This window comes from Boleophthalmus pectinirostris, unplaced genomic scaffold (assembly GCF_026225935.1).
Source record: "Boleophthalmus pectinirostris isolate CB_2022bp ecotype Guang Dong unplaced genomic scaffold, ASM2622593v1 HiC_scaffold_3, whole genome shotgun sequence".
Classification (NCBI taxonomy): Eukaryota; Metazoa; Chordata; class Actinopteri; order Gobiiformes; family Gobiidae; genus Boleophthalmus; species Boleophthalmus pectinirostris.
Genome location: NW_026571299.1, coordinates 2769173 through 2792170, shown reverse-complemented (window position 1 = coordinate 2792170; position 22998 = coordinate 2769173). Strand labels below are relative to the sequence as shown.

Below are 22998 nucleotides of genomic sequence, written 5' to 3'. Positions count from 1 at the left end.
TTCAGGAATATCTGATCTTTATTGAATTAAAGGTAAATAGTTGCTGTTAACGCCACTACGATGACTTAAAGCTCTAATAGCAATTTAGTGTAATACAGGGTCTTAAATAGGCTTCTGCTTTGAGATGGTGGAGAGTCTGTTGGCTATGAACAGGTGCAATCGATTTTGTGTTCGATGAGTTCTATGAAGGGTTTTATGTTGTAGTAATTGTAAGTCATGATTATCTCTGTAAAATAATGCATGTTGTTAGATAACTGTGATAAAGTAAATGCTCAGACAACATTGTTAAAGCAGTTGAGTATTTTTATTTAATATTGCTACAATTATTAGACTTAACAGTGGTTTATAAATTTACAAATTACAACTGTAACTGCACAATAAAACGGGCGTTATATACTGTATTATTTTCTTTACTTGTTCAATCACAGTAACACATCTGAAAACATCCATCAAGGATTTTAGTTCTCATTCACACAATAAATAAAGAATAATAAATAATGTAAATAATTTACATGTATATACACATTATTAAATCATTTGGATTATAGAAGGACAAGCGCAGTAAGAGCTATTGTGACAGAAAAGAGACTCATTTTGTTGACTGGTGCTGCTGCTGTTGTCTGGCCGCCTCCACTGCCCGTCGCTGTTGTTGTGGTTGTTGTTGAGGCTCCATTGTTAGTTCCATCAGCACTTGCAGATGCTATCGACAGCAGAGCCGCCTCAGCTGCTGAAGTGGTCGCTGAAGCAGCCAGGGCTGCTGAATATGCTGTTGAAGATAGTGTATCCACCATATTTGCAATGTTTTCATTTGTTAAGCCTGTCAGTGCAGTCTCTGACACAATTTCAGCTGCTACTCCTGTAGCTTGGGCCATTTGAGCCACAGCCTTGATATCTTGAAGAATGGCTTGATCTCTTGAATTTAAGGCTGGTGTACTTGATATAATGTCCTGGAGTTGTGCAGCTCCTTGAATTGATGCTGTAGACACAGATCGCGCTGCATCAGCAGAATTTGTCAGTGTCTCCCTTGTTGGGGAATTTGCTGCTGCTTTTGCTGCAGCTTCAGCAGCTGTGTTAGCCGCTTGGGCACTGGTGTAAGCTATGGCTGCTTTTTCTGCTACTTTCAGTGACTGGGAAGGAGGTAATGTGTCGGCCGCTCTTAAGGCAGCACTTGCTGCTTCTTGAGCTGCATTCGATGCAACTCTTGCTGCATCCACAGCCATGTTTAAAGGAGCTAATCCAAGAGCCACGAGTTCAGCGGCTCTGGCTGCAGCCTTGGCTGCTGCTGCAGCTGCTTCTGCTGCCGGTTGAGCACTTGGTCCTACAGATGCTGCTGCTGCTGAGGTTGTAGCTGCTGCCGCTGCTGCTGCTGCTGCGGATGCAACCACTGCACCTTCCTGAGCTTTCGCCAAGGCTATTTGTGTGCCTCCATTAGGGTCATCAGTTGTTGGTGTAGATGTACCCATGTTGCCATTATCTGATGTTCTTGGTAATGCTTCATACGAAGCCCTTGCTGCAGCCTGAGCTGCTCTGGTTGCAGATTTAGTGGTTGGTGTATTTAGCTCAATTGAGTTTGCTAATACAGCATTAGCTGCAGTTTCTGATGCAATGGCTGTTGCTTCTGTCATATCTGCCACAATTTGTGCGACTTGTTTTATTCTTTGTATTTCAGCATTCTGACTTTGAATGGATCCTGCCAGTACCTCCAGTGTTGTAGCTGCAGCTTCTCTCACTGTCCTGGCTGCGTTTGCAGTTTCAATCACCTCTTCTAGTGTTGCAGAATCTACACTTGCTCTTGCTGCTGCTTCTGCTGCCCTCCTGGCTGATAGTGCTGCTTGGTTTGCTACCTCAATTAACTTTGTTCCTTCAGATGTAGTGACAGTTGCTCTTGCAGCATTCACAACCCTCTCTGCAGCATCAGCTGCATTTCTGGCAGCTATCGCAGCCACTGTCAAAGGTTGAGTTCCATTTGCCACAGCCGAGGCTGCGTCAGCTGCAACTTGAGCTGCGGTCACGGCCGCTAATACTTCCTGATGTGGTGCTCCTGCTGCTGAAGCTGTGGCTGCTGCTAATGCAGTGGCTGCAGCTGCTGCTGAGGTAGATGTTGATACTGCTGATTGATCTGTTGTTATTACAGGTGCTGGAGTTGTGGGTGTTGGTGTGGAATCAGTAATGTTCCACCGTGGAAGTGCAACTTCTGCTGCAATTGCACTGGCTTCTGCAGCTGTAGCTGCTGCTTTTGCAGACTCTAACATGATGCCAGCTGTGTCTGTTTGTGTGACACCTGTTGCAGCTCTAGCTGCCAGTGCGGTTACTTCACTCATTTGTGCCACTGTTTGTGTTGCTGAGATGGAAAGCTCTGTTGCACGTGCTCCATCTGTAGCTGGCAGAGAACTTAATATTCTACCCAAAGAATCAGCTGCCTCTGCAGACCTTTGCGCGACCTGTGTCTCTGCATCAGCTGCTCCATTAATTGCTTCATCTGTCCCAGTGGTGGCTAGTTGTGCTGCTTGTGCTGCCTCTTTAGCTGCCTGTGCTAATTGTAAGGCAATGGTTAAAAGTTCAGCAGCCACATTCTTCAAAGGTGCAGGTACTTCAGAGGCTTCTAGTTTTGCAGCCTCAACTGCCAGTAAAGTTTTGTTGGCCGCTTCCAGTGCTGCTTGTGCTGCCTCATCTGGTGTTCTCTCTCCGTTTGCCACTAAGGCTGCTACCTTAGCTGCTTCCCTTGCTGCTTTCATGGCTAACTCTGCTTTGGGAGATGCTGTTGCTCCTGCAGCAGTGGAAATAGAGGCTGCTGCAGCAGGCTGCAGTTGATGCTGCAGCGGCTGCAGCTGAGGCTGCTGCTGATGTTGTAGATCTTATTGTTGAGTCTTTCATAGACGGTGTGAGGCCTGATGTTGTGTTGGCCAAACTGACACCTCCGTAAGCTGATTTTAAGGATTCTCTTGCTGAGGCAATTGCTTCATTCCCCAGTTGCTCTGCTTCATCTGGAGTTGCTGCTTTGATAGAAGCAGCTGCCTTATCTACTGCAGTCTTCGCTTCTGGTGTGGTTTTTGCAACCAGATTTGATGCTATTTCAAATGCGATTAAAGCATCTTTTAATGTTTTTGCATCAATTGATTGAACAGATGTTTGTTGCAGTGCAGCATACAAGGCTCTGAGGGCTTTTCCTGACACGATTGCTGATTCACCTATGGCTGCAGCAGCTGCATTCAAACTTTCAGGACTTATTGTAGATACATTGTTTGCTGCCTGGGCTGCTTTGAGAGCTGCTTCTGTTGCATTGGCAGATGCTTCAAGAATTTTGTTAGTAAAAGGTGCCATTGAATCTGGGAGAGCCACTGCTGCTTCCTTTGCTGCCAAAGATGCCTCCTGTGCTTTTTGTGCTGCAATTTGAGCTGCTCGTATGGCTTCCTCTGGTGGGACGGTTCCATTGAGTACTGCTTCGGCAATTTTCGCTGCTTCTTCAGCAGCCTTGATTGCTTCTTCTGCAGTGATCCTGTGCTTTGTCAGCAAGTGGTCCAGTGGAGACTGATGCGACTGTGGCTGCTGTGGCTCCTGCAGCTGCTGCAGCATTTGATGCTACAGATGCTGCTGCTGCTGCTGCAGCTCTGGCAGCTCTTATCTCTGCAGGGGATTTTGTTGATAATATTTTTGCAGCAAATTCAATGGTTTGGTTTGCTGAATTACTGGCATCTTTAACTGAATTAATAGTTTCATTTGACAGACGGTTGGCCTCTTCTGTTGTGTTTGCTGTTAAGGAGGCAGCTGCCTTTTCCACTGCAGTTATGGATTTGTTTGCGGTTTGTGCGGCATTCTCAGCTACTGATGACACATATCGTTCTAATTTGGGGTCAAGGGGTACAGTCATATTTTGTTGTACTGCAGATAGTAATGCTGTGAGGGCTTTTTCTGCTGAGATCACTGAATCTTTCATGGCTGAGGCTGCGGCGTCCAAACTTTTAGGAGTTATTGTAGATACATTTTCTGCTGCCTGGGCTGCTTTGAGAGCTGATTCTGTTGCATTGGCAGCCGCTTGAAGTATTCTCTCGCTAAATGGTGCCATTGAATCTGGGAGAGCCTCTGCTGCTTGTTTTGCTGCCAAAGACGCCTCCTGTGCTTTTTGTGCTGCAATTTTAGCTGCTTGTATAGCTTCCTCTGGTGAAGCGGTCCCATTGAGTACTGCTTGGGCCATTCTCGCTGCCTCTTCAGCAGCCTTGATTGCTTCTTCTGCAGCGATCCTTGCTCCGTTAGCAAGTGGTCCAGTAGAGGCTGATGCGACTGTGGCTGCTGTGGCTCCTGCAGCTGCTGCAGCATTTGCTGCTATCTTTGCTGCTGATGCTGCCGCAGCTGCGGTTGCCCTTATCACTGCTTGGGATTTTGTTGATAATATGTTTGCAGCAGACTCAATGGTTTGGTTTGTTGAATTATTGGCATCTTTAACTGAATTAATAGCTTCGTTTGACAGACGGTTTGCCACTTCTGTTGTGTTTGCTGTTAAGGAGGCAACTGCTTTTTCCACTGCAGTTATGGATTTGTTTGCGGTTTGTGTGGCATTCTCAGCTACTGATGACACATATTCTTCTATTTTGGGGTCAAGGGGTACAATCATATTTTGTTGTACTGCAGATAGTAATGCTGTGAGGGCTTTTTCTGCTGAGATCACTGAATCTTTCATGGCTGAGGCTGCGGCGTCCAAACTTTTAGGAGTTATTGTAGATACATTTTCTGCTGCCTGGGCTGCTTTGAGAGCTGATTCTGTTGCATTGGCAGCCGCTTGAAGTATTCTCTCGCTAAATGGTGCCATTGAATCTGGGAGAGCCTCTGCTGCTTGTTTTGCTGCCAAAGACGCCTCCTGTGCTTTTTGTGCTGCAATTTTAGCTGCTTGTATAGCTTCCTCTGGTGAAGCGGTCCCATTGAGTACTGCTTGGGCCATTCTCGCTGCCTCTTCAGCAGCCTTGATTGCTTCTTCTGCAGCGATCCTTGCTCCGTTAGCAAGTGGTCCAGTAGAGGCTGATGCGACTGTGGCTGCTGTGGCTCCTGCAGCTGCTGCAGCATTTGATGCTATAGATGCTGCTGCTGCTGCCGTGGCTCTGGCATTCCTTATCTCTGCAGGAGATTTTGTTGATAATATGTTTGCAGCAGACTCAATGGTTTGGTTTGTTGAATTATTGGCATCTTTAACTGAATTAATAGCTTCATTTGACAGACGGTTTGCCACTTCTGTTGTGTTTGCTGTTAAGGAGGCAACTGCTTTTTCCACTGCAGTTATGGATTTGTTTGCGGTTTGTGTGGCATTCTCAGCTACTGATGACACATATTCTTCTATTTTGGGGTCAAGGGGTACAATCATATTTTGTTGTACTGCAGATAGTAATGCTGTGAGGGCTTTTTCTGTTGCGATTGCTGAATCATTCATGGCTGAGGCTGATGCATTCAGACTTTCAGGAGTTATTGTAGATACGTTGTTTGCTGCCTGGGCTGCTTTGAGAGCTGCTTCTGTTGCATTGGCAGACGCTTGAAGAATTCTCTCCCTAAATGGTGCCATTGAATCTGGGAGAGCCTGTGCTGCTTGTTTTGCTGCCAAAGATGCGTCCTGTGCTTTTTGTGCTGCAATTTTAGCTGCTCGTATGGCTTCCTCCGGTGGAACAGTTCCATTGAGTACTGCTTGGGCCATTCTCGCTGCCTCTTCAGCAGCCTTGATTGCTTCTTCTGCAGCGATCCTTGCTTTGTCAGCAAGTGGTCCAGTGGAGGCTGATGCGACTGTGGCTGCTGTGGCTCCTGCAGCTGCTGCAGCATTTGATGCTATAGATGCTGCTGCTGCTGCCGTGGCTCTGGCAGCCCTTATCTCTGCAGAGGATGTTGTTGATAATATGTTTGCAGCAGACTCAATGGTTTGGTTTGTTGAATTATTGGCATCTTTAACTGAATTAATAGCTTCGTTTGACAGACGGTTTGCCACTTCTGTTGTGTTTGCTGTTAAGGAGGCAACTGCTTTTTCCACTGCAGTTATGGATTTGTTTGCGGTTTGTGTGGCATTCTCAGCTACTGATGACACATATTCTTCTATTTTGGGGTCAAGGGGTACAGTCATATTTTGTTGTACTGCAGATAGTAATGCTGTGAGGGCTTTTTCTGTTGCGATTGCTGAATCATTCATGGCTGAGGCTGATGCATTCAGACTTTCAGGAGTTATTGTAGATACGTTGTTTGCTGCCTGGGCTGCTTTGAGAGCTGCTTCTGTTGCATTGGCAGACGCTTGAAGAATTCTCTCCCTAAATGGTGCCATTGAATCTGGGAGAGCCTGTGCTGCTTGTTTTGCTGCCAAAGATGCGTCCTGTGCTTTTTGTGCTGCAATTTTAGCTGCTCGTATGGCTTCCTCCGGTGGAACAGTTCCATTGAGTACTGCTTGGGCCATTCTCGCTGCCTCTTCAGCAGCCTTGATTGCTTCTTCTGCAGCGATCCTTGCTCCGTCAGCAAGTGGTCCAGTGGAGGCTGATGCGACTGTGGCTGCTGTGGCTCCTGCAGCTGCTGCAGCATTTGATGCTATAGATGCTGCTGCTGCTGCCGTGGCTCTGGCAGCCCTTATCTCTGCAGAGGATGTTGTTGATAATATGTTTGCAGCAGACTCAATGGTTTGGTTTGTTGAATTATTGGCATCTTTAACTGAATTAATAGCTTCGTTTGACAGACGGTTTGCCCCTTCTGTTGTGTTTGCTGTTAAGGAGGCAACTGCTTTTTCCACTGCAGTTATGGATTTGTTTGCAGTTTGTGTGGCATTCTCAGCTACTGATGACACATATCCTTCTAATTTGGGGTCAAGGGGTACGGTCATATTTTGTTGTACAGCAGATAGTAACGCTGTGAGGGCTTTTTCTGCTGCGATTGCTGAAGCAGTCATAGCTGTAGCTGCTGCATTCAGACTTTCAGGAGTTATTGTAGATACGTTGTTTGCTGCCTGGGCTGCCTTTTGAGCTGATTCTGTTGCATTGACAGATGCTTCAAGAATTCTCTCCCTAAATGGTGCCATTGAATCTGGGAGAGCCTCTGCTGCTTGTTTTGCTGCCAAAGACGCCTCCTGTGCTTTTTGTGCTGCAATTTTAGCTGCTTGTATGGCTTCCTCTGGTGGAACGGTCCCATTGAGTACCGCTTGGGCCATTCTCGCTGCCTCTTCAGCAGCCTTGATTGCTTCTTCTGCAGCGATCCTTGCTTTGTCAGCAAGTGGTCCAGTGGAGGCTGATGCGACTGTGGCTGCTGTGGCTCCTGCAGCTGCTGCAGCATTTGATGCTATAGATGCTACTGATGCTGCTGCGGCTATGGCATTCCTTATCTCTGCAGGAGATTTTGTAGGTGATGGCGTGGTAGGAACATATGTTATAGCTTTATATGCATTGTCAGCTGCACTAGTTGCTGAAGTAAATATGTTTTGTATTAATGCCAAAGCCTCATTTGATAGTTGTTGTGCATGTTCTGTAGTGTTTGCTGTTAAACACTTTGCTGCCATTTCAACAGCAATTTGGTTTAAACCAGCACTATTTTCGGCATTCTTTGCTGCATCAACTATAAATGTTTTTAATATTGGGTCAAGTGGCTCAGTAATATTTTGTTCTAGAGCTGCTAACATAGCCTTGGCTGCTTGTTGTGATGCTATTGCTGACTCATTCATGGCTGCATTTGCTGCTTGTAGGCTTTCAGGAGTTAAAGAAGACACATTATTAGCTGCTTCAGCTGCCTTAAGGGCTGCCTTTGTTGCATTAGCAGTTGCTTCCAGAATGTTTTCTGAAAATTGGGTCAGTGATGCAGGGGTTGTCTGTGATGCCTGCTCTGCTGCCTGGGATGCCTCAAGTGCTTTCTGTGCTGCCAGCTGAGCTGCTTGTATTGTATCTGTTAGTGTTCCTGTTCCGTTTAGTAATGCCTGAGCCTGTCTTGCTGCCTCTTGAGCAGCTTTGAGAGCTTCCACAGATGCATTATAGGCTTGCTGAGCCAAGGTCCTATTGGTTGTGGATGCAGCTGCTGCTGCTGCTGCAGCTGCAGCTGTTGCTGCTGCTGTTGCTGCTGTTGATGCCACACCAGCAGCTGTAGCTGCTGTTACTGCTGCACTTCTGTTTGATGGTGTTGGATTCACTACTCCTCCACTTGTGGATGACGTTGTTGTTACTGACACTGGTGATTTAGTTGTCGTTGTAGTTGGGAGAGGGGTGGTTGTGGTTGTAGCAGTTGGAGGAGCTGTAGTTGTAGTTGTGGTAGTTGGAGGAGCTGAAGTTGTAGTAGTTGGAGGAGTGGTAGTTGTCATTGTTGTGGTAGTTGCAGAAGCTGTAGTTGTCATTGTAGTTGGTAGAGAGGTGGTAGTGGTAGTTGGCAGAGCTGTAGTTGTTGGTTTAGGGAATGCAGAACATCTATTCTTGAGTGTTCCATCTAATCCGAGGGGAGTGGTGGTTGAGGAAGCTGGAGCTACAGTTGAAGTAGTTGGGGGAACTGTAGTTGTTGTTGTCGCTGGCAGAGTTGTGGTTGTGGTAGTTGTTGTTGTAGTTGCCACAGCGGTGGTAGTGGTAATTGGAGGAGTTGTAGTTGTGGTTTTAGTTGACAGAAGGGTGGTTGTGGTTGGTGGACGAGTTGTAGTTGTGGTTGTAGTTGGCGGAGCGGTGGTAGTAGTAGTTGGAGGAGTTGTAGTTGTTGTAGTTGGCAGAGGGGTGGTTGTGGTAGTTGGACGAGTTGTAGTTGTGGTTGTAGTTGGCAGAGGGGTGGTAGTGGTAGTTGGAGGAGTTGTAGTTGTTGTTGTAGTTGGCAGAGGGGTGGTTGTGGTAGTTGGAGGGGTAGTAGTTGTGGTTTTGGTTGTAGTTGGCAGAGGGGTGGTTGTGGTAGTTGTAGAAATTGTAGTTGTCATTGTAGTTGGAAGAGGGGTGGTTGTGGTAGTTGGAGGAGTTGTAGATGTTATGTTATTAAATGAAGTACATCTGCTCTTTAGCGTTTCATACACACCAAAGGGAGTGGTGGTTGAGGTAGCTGGAGCTGTAGTTGTTGTGGTTGGCAAACGGGTGGTTGTGGTAGTTGGAGGAGTTGTAGTTGTGGTTGTGGTTGGTAGACGGGTGGTTGTGGTAGTTGGACGAGTTGTACTTGTTGTTGTGGTTGGCATACGGGTGGTTGTGGTAGTTGGAGGAGTTGTAGTTGTTGTTGTAGTTGGCAGAGGGGTGGTTGTGGTAGTTGGAGGAGTTGTAGTTGTTGTTGTAGTTGGCAGAGTGGTGGTTGTGGTAGTTGGAGGAGTTGTAGTTGTGGTTGTAGTTGGCAGAGGGGTGGTTGTGGTAGTTGGAGGAGTTGTAGTTGTTGTTGTAGTTGGCAGAGGGGTGGTTGTGGTAGTTGGAGGAGTTGTAGATGTTGTGTTATTAAACAAAGTACATCGGCTCTTTAGTGTTCCATACACACCAAGGGGAGTGGTGGTTGAGGTAGCTGGAGCTGTAGTTGTTGTTGTGGTTGGCAAACGGGTGGTTGTAGTAGTTGGAGGAGTTGTAGTTGTGGTTGTAGTTGGCAGAGTGGTGGTTGTGGTAGTTGGAGGAGTTGTTGTTGTGGTTGTAGTTGGCAGAGTGGTGGTTGTGGTAGTTGGAGGAGTTGTAGTTGTGGTTGTAGTTGACAGAATGGTGGTTGTGGTAGTTGGAGGAGTTGTAGTTGTTGTTGTTGTAGTTGGCAGAGTGGTGGTTGTGGTAGTTGGAGGAGTTGTAGTTGTGGTTGTGGTTGGCAGAGTGGTGGTTGTGGTAATTGGAGGAGTTGTAGTTGTGGTTGTAGTTGGCAGAGTGGTGGTTGTGGTAGATGGAGGAGTTGTAGTTGTGGTTGTAGTTGGCAGAGGGGTGGTTGTGGTATTTGGAGGAGTTGTAGATGTTGTGTTATTAAACAAAGTACATCTGCTCTTTAGTGTTCCATACACACCAAGGGGAGTGGTGGTTGAGGTAGCTGGAGCTGTAGTTGTTGTTGTGGTTGGCAAACGGGTGGTTGTAGTAGTTGGAGGAGTTGTAGTTGTGGTTGTGGTTGTGGTTGGCAGAGTGGTGGTTGTGGTAGTTGGAGGAGTTGTAGTTGTGGTTGTAGTTGGCAGAGTGGTGGTTGTGGTAGTTGGAGGAGTTGTAGTTGTGGTTGTGGTTGGTAGACGGGTGGTTGTGGTAGTTGGACGAGTTGTACTTGTTGTTGTGGTTGGCATACGGGTGGTTGTGGTAGTTGGAGGAGTTGTAGTTGTTGTTGTAGTTGGCAGAGTGGTGGTTGTGGTAGTAGGAGGAGTTGTAGTTGTGGTTGTAGTTGGCAGAGGGGTGGTTGTGGTAGTTGGAGGAGTTGTAGTTGTTGTTGTAGTTGGCAGAGTGGTGGTTGTGGTAGTTGGAGGAGTTGTAGTTGTGGTTGTAGTTGACAGAGGGGTGGTTGTGGTAGTTGGAGGAGTTGTAGATGTTGTGTTATTAAACAAAGTACATCGGCTCTTTAGTGTTCCATACACACCAAGGGGAGTGGTGGTTGAGGTAGCTGGAGCTGTAGTTGTTGTTGTGGTTGGTAAACGGTGGTTGTGGTAGTTGGAGGAGTTGTAGTTGTGGTTGTGGTTGGCAGAGTGGTGGTTGTGGTAGTTGGAGGAGTTGTAGTTGTGGTTGTAGTTGGCAGAGTGGTGGTTGTGGTAGTTGGAGGAGTTGTAGTTGTGGTTGTAGTTGGCAGAGTGGTGGTTGTGGTAGTTGGAGGAGTTGTAGTTGTGGTTGTAGTTGACAGAATGGTGGTTGTGGTAGTTGGAGGAGTTGTAGTTGTGGTTGTGGTTGGCAGAGTGGTGGTTGTGGTAGTTGGAGGAGTTGTAGTTGTGGTTGTAGTTGGCAGAGTGGTGGTTGTGGTAGTTGGAGGAGTTGTAGTTGTGGTTGTAGTTGGTAGAGTGGTGGTTGTGGTAGTTGGAGAAGTTGTAGTTGTGGTTGTAGTTGGCAGAGTGGTGGTTGTGGTAGTTGGAGGAGTTGTAGTTGTGGTTGTAGTTGGCAGAGGAGTGGTTGTGGTAGTTGGAGGAGTTGTAGATGTTGTGTTATTAAACAAAGTACATCGGCTCTTTAGTGTTCCATACACACCAAGGGGAGTGGTGGTTGAGGTAGCTGAAGCTGTAGTTGAAGTAGTTGGAGGAGCTGTAGTTGTCGTTGTAGTTGGCAGAGGGGTGGTTGTGGTAGTTGTAGAAGTTGTCGTTGTTGTTGTAGTTGGCAGAGGGGTGGATGTGGTAGTTGGAGGAGTTGTAGTTGTGGTTGTAGTTGGCAGAATGGTGGTTGTAGTAGTTGGAGGAGTTGTAGTTGTTGTTGTAGTTGGCAGAGGTGGTGTGGTAGTTGGAGAAGTTGGAGTTGGAAGAGGGGTGGTTGTTGTAGTTGGAGGAGTTGTAGTTGTTGTTGTTGTAGTTGGCAGAGGGGTAGTTGTGGTAGTTGGACGAGTTGTAGTTGTGGTTGAAGTTGGAACAGGGGTGGTTGTGGTAGTTGGACGAGTTGTAGTTGTGGTTGTAGTTGGCAGAGGGGTGGTAGTGGTAGTTGGAAGAGTTGTAGTTGTCACTGTAGTTGGTAGAGGAGTGGTTGTGGTAGTTGGAGGAGTTGTATATATTGTGTCATTGAAAGAAGTACATCTGCTCTTTAGCGTTTCATACACACCAACGGGAGTGGTGGTTGAGGTAGCTGGAGCTGTAATTGAGGTAGTGGGAGGAGTTGTAGTTGTTGTTGTAGTTGGCAGAGGGGTGGTTGTGGTAGTTGAAGGAGTAGTAGTTGTCGTTGTAGTTGGCAGAGGAGTGGTTGTGGTAGTTGGAGGAGTTGTAGTTGTGGTTGTAGTTGGCACAGGAGTGGTTGTGGAAGTTGGAGGAGTTGTCGTTGTTGTTGTAGTTGGCAAAGTTGTGGTTGTGGTAGTTGGAACAGTTGTAGTTGTAGTTGTAGTTGGAGCAGCTGTACGTTTAGTTGGAGTAGGTGAATGTTTTGTTCGAGCAGTTGTCGTTGTAGTTGTAGTTGGTAGAGGGGTGGTTTTTGTAGTTGGAACACTTGTAGTTGTCGTTGTAGTTGGTAGAGGGGTGGTTGTGGTAGTTCGAGAAGTTGTAGTTGTCGTTGTAGTTGGAGCAGCTGTACGTTTAGTTGGAGTAGGTGAATGTTTTGTTCGAGCAGTTGTCGTTGTAGTTGTAGTTGGTAGAGGGGTGGTTTTTGTAGTTGGAACACTTGTAGTTGTCGTTGTAGTTGGTAGAGGGGTGGTTGTGGTAGTTCGAGAAGTTGTAGTTGTCGTTGTAGTTGGAGCAGTTGTAGGTTTAGCTGTACGTTTAGTTGGAGTAGGTGAATTTTTTGTTCGAGCAGTTGTTGTTGTAGTTGTAGTTGGTAGAGGGGTGGTTGTTGTAGTTGGAACAGTTGTAGTTGTCGTTGTAGTTGGTGGAGGGGTAGTTGTGGTAGTTCGAGAAGTTGTAGTTATCGTTGTAGTTGGAGCGTTTGTAGGTTTAGCTGTACGTTTAGTTGGAGTAGGTGAATTTTTTGTGCGAGCAGTTGTTGTTGTAGTTGTAGTTGGTAGAGGGGTGGTTGTTGTAGTTGGAACAGTTGTAGTTGTCGTTGTAGTTGGTAGAGGGGTGGTTGTGGTAGTTGGAGAAGTTGTAGTTGTCGTTGTAGTTGGAGCAGTTGCAGGTTTAGCTGTACGTTTAGTTGGAGTAGGTGAATTTTTTGTTCGAGCAGTTGTTGTTGTAGTTGTTGTAGTTGTCAGAGGGGTGTTGTTGTTGTAGTTGGTTGTAGAGGGAAGTTTGTTGTTTGTCGTTGTAGTTGGAGCAGGTTTAGCTGTACGTTTAGTTGGAGTAGGTGAATTTTTTTGTTCGAGCAGTTGTTGTTGTAGTTGTAGTTGTCAGAGGGGTGGTTGTTGTTGTTGTAGTTGGAGAAGTTGTTGTTGTTGTCATTGTTAGTTGGAGGCAGGTTTAGTGTACGTTTAGTTGGAGTAGGTGAATTTTTTGTTCGAGCAGTTGTTGTTGTAGTTGTAGTTGTCAGAGGGGTGGTTGTTGTAGTTGGAGAAGTTGTTGTTGTCATTGTAGTTGGAGCAGGTTTAGGTGTACGTTTAGTTGGAGTAGGTGAATTTTTTGTTCGAGCAGTTGTTGTTGTAGTTGTAGTTGTCAGAAAGGTGGTTGTTGTAGTTGGAACAGTTGTAGTTGTCGTTGTAGTTGGTAGAGGGGTAGTTGTGGTAGTTCGAGAAGTCGTAGTTATCGTTGTAGTTGGAGCGTTTGTAGGTTTAGCTGTACGTTTAGTTGGAGTAGGTGAATTTTTTGTGCGAGCAGTTGTTGTTGTAGTTGTAGTTGGTAGAGGGGTGGTTGTTGTAGTTGGAACAGTTGTAGTTGTCGTTGTAGTTGGTAGAGGGGTGGTTGTGGTAGTTGGAGAAGTTGTAGTTGGCAGAGGGGTGGTTGTGGTAGTTGGAGTGGTAGTAGTTGTTGTTGTAGTTGGCAGAGGGGTGGTTGTGGTAGTTGGAGAAGTTGTTGTTGTCATTGTAGTTGGAGCAGGTTTAGCTGTACGTTTAGTTGGAGTAGGTGAATTTTTTGTTTGAGCAGGTGTACGTTTAGTTCGAGCAGTTGTAGTTGTCGTTGTAGTTGGCAGAGGGGTGGTTGTGGTAGTTGGAACAGTTGTAGTTGTTGTAGTTGGCAGAGGGGTGGTTGTGGTAGTTGGAACAGTTGTAGTTGTTGTAGTTGGCAGAGGGGTGGTTGTGGTAGTTGGAACAGTTGTAGTTGTTGTTGTAGTTGGCAGAGGGGTGGTTGTGGTAGTTGGAACAGTTGTCGTTGTTGTTGTCGTTGTAGTTGGAGCAGGTTTAGCTGTACGTTTAGTTGGAGTAGGTGAATTTTTTGTTTGAGCAGGTGTACGTTTAGTTCGAGCAGTTGTAGTTGTTGTTGTAGTTGGCAGAGGGGTCGTTGTGGTAGTTGGAACAGTTGTCGTTGTTGTTGTCGTTGTAGTTGGAGCAGGTTTAGCTGTACGTTTAGTTGGAGTAGGTGAATTTTTTGTTTGAGCAGGTGTACGTTTAGTTCGAGCAGTTGTAGTTGTTGTTGTAGTTGGCAGAGGGGTGGTTGTGGTAGTTGGAACAGTTGTAGTTGTCGTTGTAGTTGGAGCAGGTTTAGCTGTACGTTTAGTTGGAGTAGGTGAATTTTTTGTTTGAGCAGGTGTACGTTTAGTTCGAGCAGTTGTAGTTGTTGTTGTAGTTGGCAGAGGGGTGGTTGTGGTAGTTGGAACAGTTGTAGTTGTTGTTGTAGTTGGAAGAGGGGTAGTTGTGGTAGTTGGAACAGTTGTAGTTGTCATTGTAGTTGGCAGAGGGGTGGTTGTGGTAGTTGGAACAGTTGTCGTTGTTGTTGTTGTTGTAGTTGGCAGAGGGGTGGTTGTGGTAGTTGGAGAAGTTGTTGTTGTCGTTGTAGTTGGAGCAGGTTTAGCTGTACGTTTAGTTGGAGTAGGTGAATTTTTTTGTTGAGCAGGTGTACGTTTAGTTCGAGCAGTTGTAGTTGTCGTTGTAGTTGGCAGAGGGGTTTGTGGTGGTTTGTGGTAGTTGGAACAGTTGGGTAGTTGTTGTTGTAGTTGGCAGAGGGGTGGTTTGTGGTAGTTGGAGTTTGGTAGTAGTTTGTTGTTGTAGTTGGCAGAGGGGTGGTTGTGGTAGTTGGAGAAGTTGTTGTTGTCGTTGTAGTTGGAGCAGGTTTAGCTGTACGTTTAGTTGGAGTAGGTGAATTTTTAGTTCGAGCAGTTGTCGTTGCAGTTGTAGTTGGCAGAGGGGTGGTTGTGGTAGTTGGAACAGTTGTAGTTGGCAGAGGGGTAGTTGTGGTAGTTGGAACAGTTGTTGTTGTTGTTGTAGTTGTCAAAAGGGGTGGTTGTGGTAGTTGGAGTGGTAGTAGTTGTTGTTGTAGTTGGCAGAGGGGTGGTTGTGGTAGTTGGAGAAGTTGTTGTTGTCGTTGTAGTTGGAGCAGGTTTTAGCTGTACGTTTAGTTGGAGTAGGTGAATTTTTTGTTTGAGCAGGTGTACGTTTAGTTCGAGCAGTTGTAGTTGTCGTTGCAGTTGTAGTTGGCAGAGGGGTGGTTGTGGTAGTTGGAACAGTTGTAGTTGTTGTAGTTGGCAGAGGGGTGGTTGTGGTAGTTGGAACAGTTGTAGTTGGCAGAGGGGTAGTTGTGGTAGTTGGAACAGTTGTAGTTGTCGTTGTAGTTGGCAGAGGGGTGGTTGTGGTAGTTGGAACAGTTGTAGTTGTTGTAGTTGGCAGAGGGGTGGTTGTGGTAGTTGGAACAGTTGTAGTTGTCGTTGTAGTTGGCAGAGGGGTGGTTGTGGTAGTTGGAGTGGTAATAGTTGTTGTTGTAGTTGGCAGAGGGGTGGTTGTGGTAGTTGGAGTGGTAATAGTTGTTGTTGTAGTTGGCAGAGGGGTGGTTGTGGTAGTTGGAGAAGTTGTTGTTGTCGTTGTAGTTGGAGCAGGTTTAGGTGTACGTTTAGTTGGAGTAGGTGAATTTTTAGTTCGAGCAGTTGTCGTTGCAGTTGTAGTTGGCAGAGGGGTGGTTGTGGTAGTTGGAACAGTTGTAGTTGGCAGAGGGGTAGTTGTGGTAGTTGGAACAGTTGTAGTTGTTGTAGTTGGCAGAGGGGTGGTTGTGGTAGTTGGAACAGTTGTAGTTGTTGTTGTATTTGGCAGAGGGGTGGTTGTGGTAGTTGGAACAGTTGTAGTTGTTGTTGTTGTAGTTGGAAGAGGGGTAGTTGTGGTAGTTGGAGTGGTAGTAGTTGTTGTTGTAGTTGGCAGAGGGGTGGTTGTGGTAGTTGGAACAGTTGTAGTTGTTGTTGTAGTTGGAAGAGGGGTAGTTGTGGTAGTTGGAGTGGTAGTAGTTGTTGTTGTAGTTGGCAGAGGGGTGGTTGTGGTAGTTGGAGAAGTTGTTGTTGTCGTTGTAGTTGGAGCAGGTTTAGGTGTACGTTTAGTTGGAGTAGGTGAATTTTTTGTTTGAGCAGTTGTTCGTTGCAGTTGTAGTTTGGCAGAGGGGTAGTTGTGGTAGTTGGAACAGTTGTAGTTGGCAGAGGGGTCGTTGTGGTAGTTGGAACAGGTGTTGTTGTTGTTGTTGTAGTTGTCAGAGGGGTGGTTGTGGTAGTTGGAGTGGTAGTAGTTGTTGTTGTAGTTGGCAGAGGGGTGGTTGTGGTAGTTGGAGAAGTTGTTGTTGTCATTGTAGTTGGAGCAGGTTTAGCTGTACGTTTAGTTGGAGTAGGTGAATTTTTTGTTTGAGCAGGTGTACGTTTAGTTCGAGCAGTTGTAGTTGTCGTTGTAGTTGGCAGAGGGGTGGTTGTGGTAGTTGGAACAGTTGTAGTTGTTTGTAGTTGGCAGAGGTGGTTGTGGTAGTTGAACAGTTGTAGTTGTTGTTGTAGTTGGCAGAGGGGTAGTTGTGGTAGTTGGAAACAGTTGTAGTTGTCGTTGTAGTTGGCAGAGGGGTGGGTTGTGGTAGTTGTGAACAGTTGTAGTTGTTGTAGTTGGCAGAGGGGTGGTTGTGGTAGTTGGAACAGTTGTAGTTGTCGTTGTAGTTGGAGAGGGGTGGTTGTGGGTAGTTGGAGTGGTAATAGTTGTTGTTGTAGTTGGCAGAGGGGTGGTTGTGGTAGTTGGAGTGGTAATAGTTGTTGTTGTAGTTGGCAGAGGGGTGGTGTTGTTGGTAGTTGGAGCAGTTGTTTAGGTGTACGTTTAGTTGGAGTAGGTGAATTTTTAGTTCGAGCCGTTGCAGTTGTAGTTGGCAGAGGGGTGGTTGTGGTAGTTGGAACAGTTGTAGTTGGCAGAGGGGTAGTTGTGGTAGTTGGAACAGTTGTAGTTGTTGTAGTTGGCAGAGGGGTGGTTGTGGTAGTTGGAACAGTTGTAGTTGTTGTTGTAGTTTGGCAGAGGGGTGGTTGTGGTAGTTGGAACAGTTGTAGTTGTTGTTGTTGTAGTTGGAAGAGGGGTAGTTGTGGTAGTTGGAGTGGTAGTAGTTGTTGTTGTAGTTGGCAGAGGGGTGGTTGTGGTAGTTGGAACAGTTGTAGTTGTTGTTGTAGTTGGAAGAGGGGTAGTTGTGGTAGTTGGAGTGGTAGTAGTTGTTGTTGTAGTTGGCAGAGGGGTGGTTGTGGTAGTTGGAACAGTTGTAGTTGTTGTTGTAGTTGGTAGAGGGGTGGTTGTGGTAGTTGGAACAGTTGTCGTTGTTGTTGTCGTTGTAGTTGGAGCAGGTTTAGCTGTACGTTTAGTTGGAGTAGGTGAATTTTTTGTTTGAGCAGGTGTACGTTTAGTTCGAGCAGTTGTAGTTGTCGTTGTAGTTGGCAGAGGGGTGGTTGTGGTAGTTGGAACACTTGTAGTTGTTGTAGTTGGCAGAGGGGTGGTTGGTAGGTTGTAGTTGGAGAGGGGTGGTGTGGTAGTTGAAACAGTTGAAGTTGTAGTTGACAGAGGGGTAGTTGTGGTAGTTGGAACAGTTGTAGTTGTCGTTGTAGTTGGCAGAGGGGGGTGGTAGTTGGAACAGTTGTAGTTGTTGTAGTTGGCAGAGGGGTGGTTGTGGTAGTTGGAACAGTTGTAGTTGTCGTTGTAGTTGGCAGAGGGGTGGTTGTGGTAGTTGGAGTGGTAATAGTTGTTGTTGTAGTTGGCAGAGGGGTGGTTGTGGTAGTTGGAGTGGTAATAGTTGTTGTTGTAGTTGGCAGAGGGGTGGTTGTGGTAGTTGGAGAAGTTGTTGTTGTCGTTGTAGTTGGAGCAGGTTTAGGTGTACGTTTAGTTGGAGTAGGTGAATTTTTAGTTCGAGCAGTTGTCGTTGCAGTTGTAGTTGGCAGAGGGGTGGTTGTGGTAGTTGGAACAGTTGTAGTTGTTGTTGTAGTTGGCAGAGGGGTGGTTGTGGTAGTTGGAACAGTTGTAGTTGTTGTTGTTTTGGCAGAGGGGTTGGTTGTGGTAGTTGGAACAGTTGTAGTTGTTGTTGTTAGTTGGAAGAGGGGTGTTGTGGTAGTTGGAGTGGTAGTAGTTGTTGTTGTAGTTGGCAGAGGGGTGGTTGTGGTAGTTGGAACAGTTGTAGTTGTTGGTTGTAGTTGGGCAGAGGGGTAGTTGTGGTAGTTGGAGTGGTGTAGTTGTTGTTGTAGTTGGCAGAGGGGTGTGTTGTGGTTTGTGGTAGTGGAACAGTTGTCGTTGGTTGTTGTCATTGTAGTTGGAGCAGGTTTAGCTGTACGTTTAGTTGGATTAGGTGAATTTTTTGTTGAGCAGGTGTACGTTTAGTTGAGCAGTTGTAGTTGTCGTTGTAGTTGGCAGAGGGGTGGTTGTGGTAGTTGGAACAGTTGTAGTTGTTGTAGTTGGCAGAGGGGTGGTTGTGGTAGTTGGAACAGTTGTAGTTGTAGTTGGCAGAGGGGTAGTTGTGGTAGTTGGAACAGTTGTAGTTGTCGTTGTAGTTGGCAGAGGGGTGGTTGTGGTAGTTGGAACAGTTGTAGTTGTTGTTGTAGTTGGCAGAGGGGTGGTTGTGGTAGTTGGAACAGTTGTAGTTGTCGTTGTAGTTGGCAGAGGGGTGGTTGTGGTAGTTGGAGTGGTAGTAGTTGTTGTTGTAGTTGGCAGAGGGGTGGTTGTGGTAGTTGGAGTGGTAGTTGGAACAGTAGTTGTCGTTGTAGTTGGCAGAGGGGTGGTTGTTGTGGTAGTTTGGAAGTGGTAGTTGTTTGTTGTAGTTGGCAGAGGGTGGTTGTGGTAGTTGGAGAAGTTGTTGTTGTCGTTGTAGTTGGAGCAGGTTTAGTGTACGTTTAGTTGGAGTAGGTGAATTTTTAGTTCGAGCCGTTGTTGTTGTAGTTGGCAGAGGGGTGGTTGTGGTAGTTGGAACTGTTGTAGTTGTCGTTGTAGTTGGCAGAGGGGTGGTTGTGGTAGTTGGAACAGTTGTAGTTGTTGTTGTTGTGTTGTAGAGGGGTGGTTGTGGTAGTTGGAACAGTTTGTAGTTGTTTGTTGTAGTTGGCAGAGGGGGTTGTGGTAGTTGGAACAGTTTAGTTGTCGTTGTAGTTGGCAGAGGGGTGGTTGGTAGTTGGAACAGTTTGTAGTTGTCGTTGTAGTTGGCAGAGGGGTGGTTGTGGTAGTTGGAACAGTTGTTTGTGTTGTAGTTGGCAGAGGGGGTTGGTGTGGTAGTTGGGGGGTAGTTGTTGTTGTAGTTGGCAGTTGGTGGTGGTTGTGGTAGTTGGAGTTAGTTGTTTTTGTAGTTGGCAGAGGGGTGGTTGTTGTTGGAAAGTTGTAGTTGTCGTTGTAGTTGGAGCAGGTTTAGGTGTACGTTTAGTTGGAGTAGGTGAATTTTTTAGTTGAGCAGTTGTAGTTGTCAGTTGTAGTTGGCAGAGGGTAGTGGTTGTGGTAGTTGGAACAGTTGTAGTTGTTGTTGTAGTTGGCAGAGGGGGTGTTGTGGTAGTTGGAACAGTTGTAGTTGTCGTTGTAGTTGGCAGAAGGGGTGGTTGTGGTAGTTGGAATAGTTGTGTTTGAGTTGTTTGTAGTTGCAGAGGGGTGGTTGTGGTAGTTGGANGTTAGTTTGGAACAGTTGTAGTTGTCTTGTAGTTGGCAGAGGGGTGGTTTGTGGTAGTTGGTGGAACAGTTGTAGTTGTTGTAGTTGGCAGAGGGGTGGTTGTGGTAGTTGGAACAGTTGTAGTTGTTGTAGTTGGCAGAGGGGTGGTTGTGGTAGTTGGAACAGTTGTTGTTGTAGTTGTTGTTGTAGTTGGCAGAGTTGTTGTGTTGTTGTGGTAGTTGGAAACAGTTGTCGTTGTAGTTGGCAGAGGGGTGGTTGTTGTAGTTGGAACAGTTGTAGTTGTGGTTGTAGTTGGTAGAGGGGTGGTTGTTGTAGTTGGAACAGTTGTAGTTGTAGTTGGCAGAGGGGTGGTTGTGGTAGTTGGAACAGTTGTAGTTGTCATTGTAGTTGGCAGAGGGGTGGTTGTGGTAGTTGGAGAAGTTGTTGTTGTCGTTGTAGTTGGAGCAGGTTTAGGTGTACGTTTAGTTGGAGTAGGTGAATTTTTTGTTCGAGCAGTTGTCTTTGCAGTTGTAGTTGGCAGAGGGGTGGTTGTAGTAGTTGGAACAGTTGTCGTTGTAGTTGGCAGAGGGGTGGTTGTGGTAGTTGGAACAGTTGTAGTTGTTTTGTAGTTGGCAGAGGGGTGGTTGTGGTAGTTGGAACAGTTGTAGTTGTTAGTTGGCAGTTGGAGGGGTGGTTGTGGTAGTTGGAACAGTTGTAGTTGTCGTTGTAGTTGGCAGGAGGGTGGTTGTGGTAGTTGGAACAGTTGTAGTTGTCGTTGTAGTTGGCAGAGGGGGTAGTTGTGGTAGTTGGAACAGTTGTTTGTTGTAGTTGGCAGAGGGGTGGTTGTGGTAGTTGGAACAGTTGTAGTTGTTTTGTAGTTGGCAGAGGGGTGAGGGGTGGTTGTGGTAGTTGGAGTAGTTGAGTAGTTGTCGTTGTAGTTGGCAGAGGGGTGGTTGTTGGTAGTTGGAACAGTAGTAGTTGTCGTTTGTAGTTGGCAGAGGGGTGTTGTGGTAGTTGGAACAGTTGGTAGTTGTTGTTGTAGTTGGCAGAGGGGTGGTTGTGGTAGTTTATAGTTGGTAGTTGTCACTTGTAGTTGGAGCAGTTGTAGGTTTAGCAGCTGTACGTTTAGTTGGAGTAGGTAAATTTTAGTTGGAACAGTTGTAGTTGTCGTTGTAGTTGGCAGAGGGGTGGTTGTGGTAGTTGGAACAGTTGTAGTTGTCGTTGTAGTTGGCAGAGGGGTGGTTGTGGTAGTTGGAACAGTTGTAGTTGTAGTTGGCAGAGGGGTTGTTGTGGTAGTTGGAACAGTTGTAGTTGTCGTTGTAGTTGGCAGAGGGGTGGTTGTGGTAGTTGGAACAGTTTGTTAGTTGTCGTTGTAGTTGGCAGAGGGGTAGGTTGTGGTAGTTGGAACAGTTGTTGTTGTAGTTGGCAGAGGGGTTGTGTTGGTGTTGTAGTTGAGCAGTTGTAGTTGTCGTTTGTAGTTGGCAGAGGGTGGTTGTGGTAGTTGGAACAGTTGTAGTTGTCGTTGTAGTTGGCAGAGGGGTAGTTGTGGTAGTTGGAACAGTTGTAGTTGTAGTTGGCAGAGGGGTGGTTGTGGTAGTTGGAACAGTTGTAGTTGTAGTTGGCAGAGGGGTGGTTGTGGTAGTTGGAGTAGTCGTAGTTGTCGTTGTAGTTGGTAGAGGGTGGTTGTGGTAGTTGGAACAGTAGTAGTTGTCGTTGTAGTTGGTAGAGGGGTGGTTGTGGTAGTTGGAACAGTGGTAGTTGTCGTTGTAGTTGGCAGAGGGGTGGTTGTGGTAGTTATAGTGGTAGTTGTCACTGTAGTTGGAGCAGTTGTACGTTTTTTTGGAGTAGCTGTACGTTTAGTTGGAGTAGGTGAATGTTTAGTTGGAACAGATGTAGTTGTCGTTGTAGTTGGCAGAGGGGTGGTTGTGGTAGTTGGAACAGTTGTAGTTGTCGTTGTAGTTGGCAGAGGGGTGGTTGTGGTAGTTGGAACAGTTGTAGTTGTAGTTGGCAGAGGGGTTGTTGTGGTAGTTGGAACAGTTGTAGTTGTCGTTGTAGTTGGCAGAGGGGTGGTTGTGGTAGTTGGAACAGTTGTAGTTGTCGTTGTAGTTGGCAGAGGGGTAGTTGTGGTAGTTGGAACAGTTGTTGTTGTAGTTGGCAGAGGGGTTGTTGTGGTAGTTGGAACAGTTGTAGTTGTCGTTGTAGTTGGCAGAGGGGTGGTTGTGGTAGTTGGAACAGTTGTAGTTGTCGTTGTAGTTGGCAGAGGGGTAGTTGTGGTAGTTGGAACAGTTGTTGTTGTAGTTGGCAGAGGGGTGGTTGTGGTAGTTGGAACAGTTGTAGTTGTTGTTGTAGTTGGCTGAGGAGTGGTTGTGGTAGTTGGAGTAGTAGTAGTTGTCGTTGTAGTTGGCAGAGGGGTGGTTGTGGTAGTTGGAACAGTAGTAGTTGTCGTTGTAGTTGGCAGAGGGGTAGTTGTGGTAGTTGGAACAGTTGTTGTTGTAGTTGGCTGAGGAGTGGTTGTGGTAGTTGGAGTAGTAGTAGTTGTTGTTGTAGTTGTAGTTGGTAGAGGGGTGGTTGTGGTAGTTGGAACAGTGGCAGTTGTCGTTGTAGTTGGCAGAGGGGTGGTTGTGGTAGTTATAGTGGTAGTTGTCACTGTAGTTGGAGCAGTTGTACGTTTTTTTGGAGTAGCTGTACGTTTAGTTGGAGTAGGTGAATGTTTAGTTGGAACAGATGTAGTTGTCGTTGTAGTTGGCGGAGGGGTGGTTGTGGTAGTTGGAGTAGTAGTAGTTGTCGTTGTAGTTGGTAGAGGGGTGGTTGTGGTAGTTGGAGTAGTAGTAGTTGTCGTTGTAGTTGGTAGAGGGGTGGTTGTGGTAGTTGGAACAGTTGTAGTTGTCGTAGTTGGGCAGAGGGGTGGTTGTGGTAGTCGGAACAGTTGTAGTTGTCGTTGTAGTTGGCAGAAGGGTGGTTTGTGTAGTTGGAACAGTTGTAGTTGTAGTTGGCAGAGGGGTTGTTGTGGTAGTTGGAACAGTTGTAGTTGTCGTTGTAGTTGGCGGAGGGGTGGTTGTGGTAGTTGGAACAGTTGTAGTTGTCGTTGTAGTTGGCAGAGGGGTGGTTGTGGTAGTTGGAACAGTTGTAGTTGTCGTTGTAGTTGGCAGAGGGGTGGTTGTTGTAGTTGGAACAGTTGTAGTTGTCGTTGTAGTTTGCGGAGGGGTGGTTGTGGTAGTTGGAACAGTTGTAGTTGTCGTTGTAGTTGGCAGAGGGGTGGTTGTGTAGTTGGAACAGCTGTAGTTGTCGTTGTAGTTGGCAGAGGGGTGTTTGTTGTAGTTGGAGCAGCTGTAGTTGTAGTTGGAGGAGGTGTAGTTGTAGTTGTAGGTGGGGCAGTTGTGGTTGGAGCAGCTGTAGTTGTGGTTGGAGCAGCTGTAGTTGTGGTTGGAGCAGCTGTAGTTGTGGTTGGAGCAGCTGTAGTTGTGGTTGGAACAGCTGTAGTTGTGGTTGGAGCAGCTGTAGTTGTGGTTGGCAGAGGAGGCGTGGTAGTTGGAGGTCCTGTGCTTGTTGTTGGAGCAGCAGAAGTTGTAGCAGCTGTCATGGTAGTT

General features: G+C 46.4%; 2 protein-coding genes across 2 annotated transcripts; both read right to left on the bottom strand.

The window, feature by feature from the left end:
- Positions 1-389: 389 nt before the first annotated feature.
- LOC129410948 (pneumococcal serine-rich repeat protein-like) lies at positions 390-3321 on the bottom strand. Its single transcript, XM_055160066.1, has 2 exons — positions 2916-3321; positions 390-2854 (listed from the first exon to the last, which is right to left on the bottom strand). Exons 1-2 carry the CDS (start codon positions 3319-3321, stop codon positions 543-545), a joined length of 2718 nt encoding a protein of 905 aa, XP_055016041.1. The 3' UTR covers positions 390-542.
- On the bottom strand, positions 2816-22991 carry LOC129410947 (mucin-2-like). The gene is made up of 7 exons (XM_055160065.1): positions 22955-22991; positions 21304-22057; positions 18225-18484; positions 16912-17147; positions 10555-12675; positions 9710-10504; positions 2816-9652 (listed from the first exon to the last, which is right to left on the bottom strand). The coding sequence occupies exons 1-7, from the start codon at positions 22989-22991 to the stop codon at positions 3464-3466; spliced, it is 10392 nt and encodes a 3463-aa protein (XP_055016040.1). The 3' UTR covers positions 2816-3463.
- Positions 22992-22998: the final 7 nt, after the last annotated feature.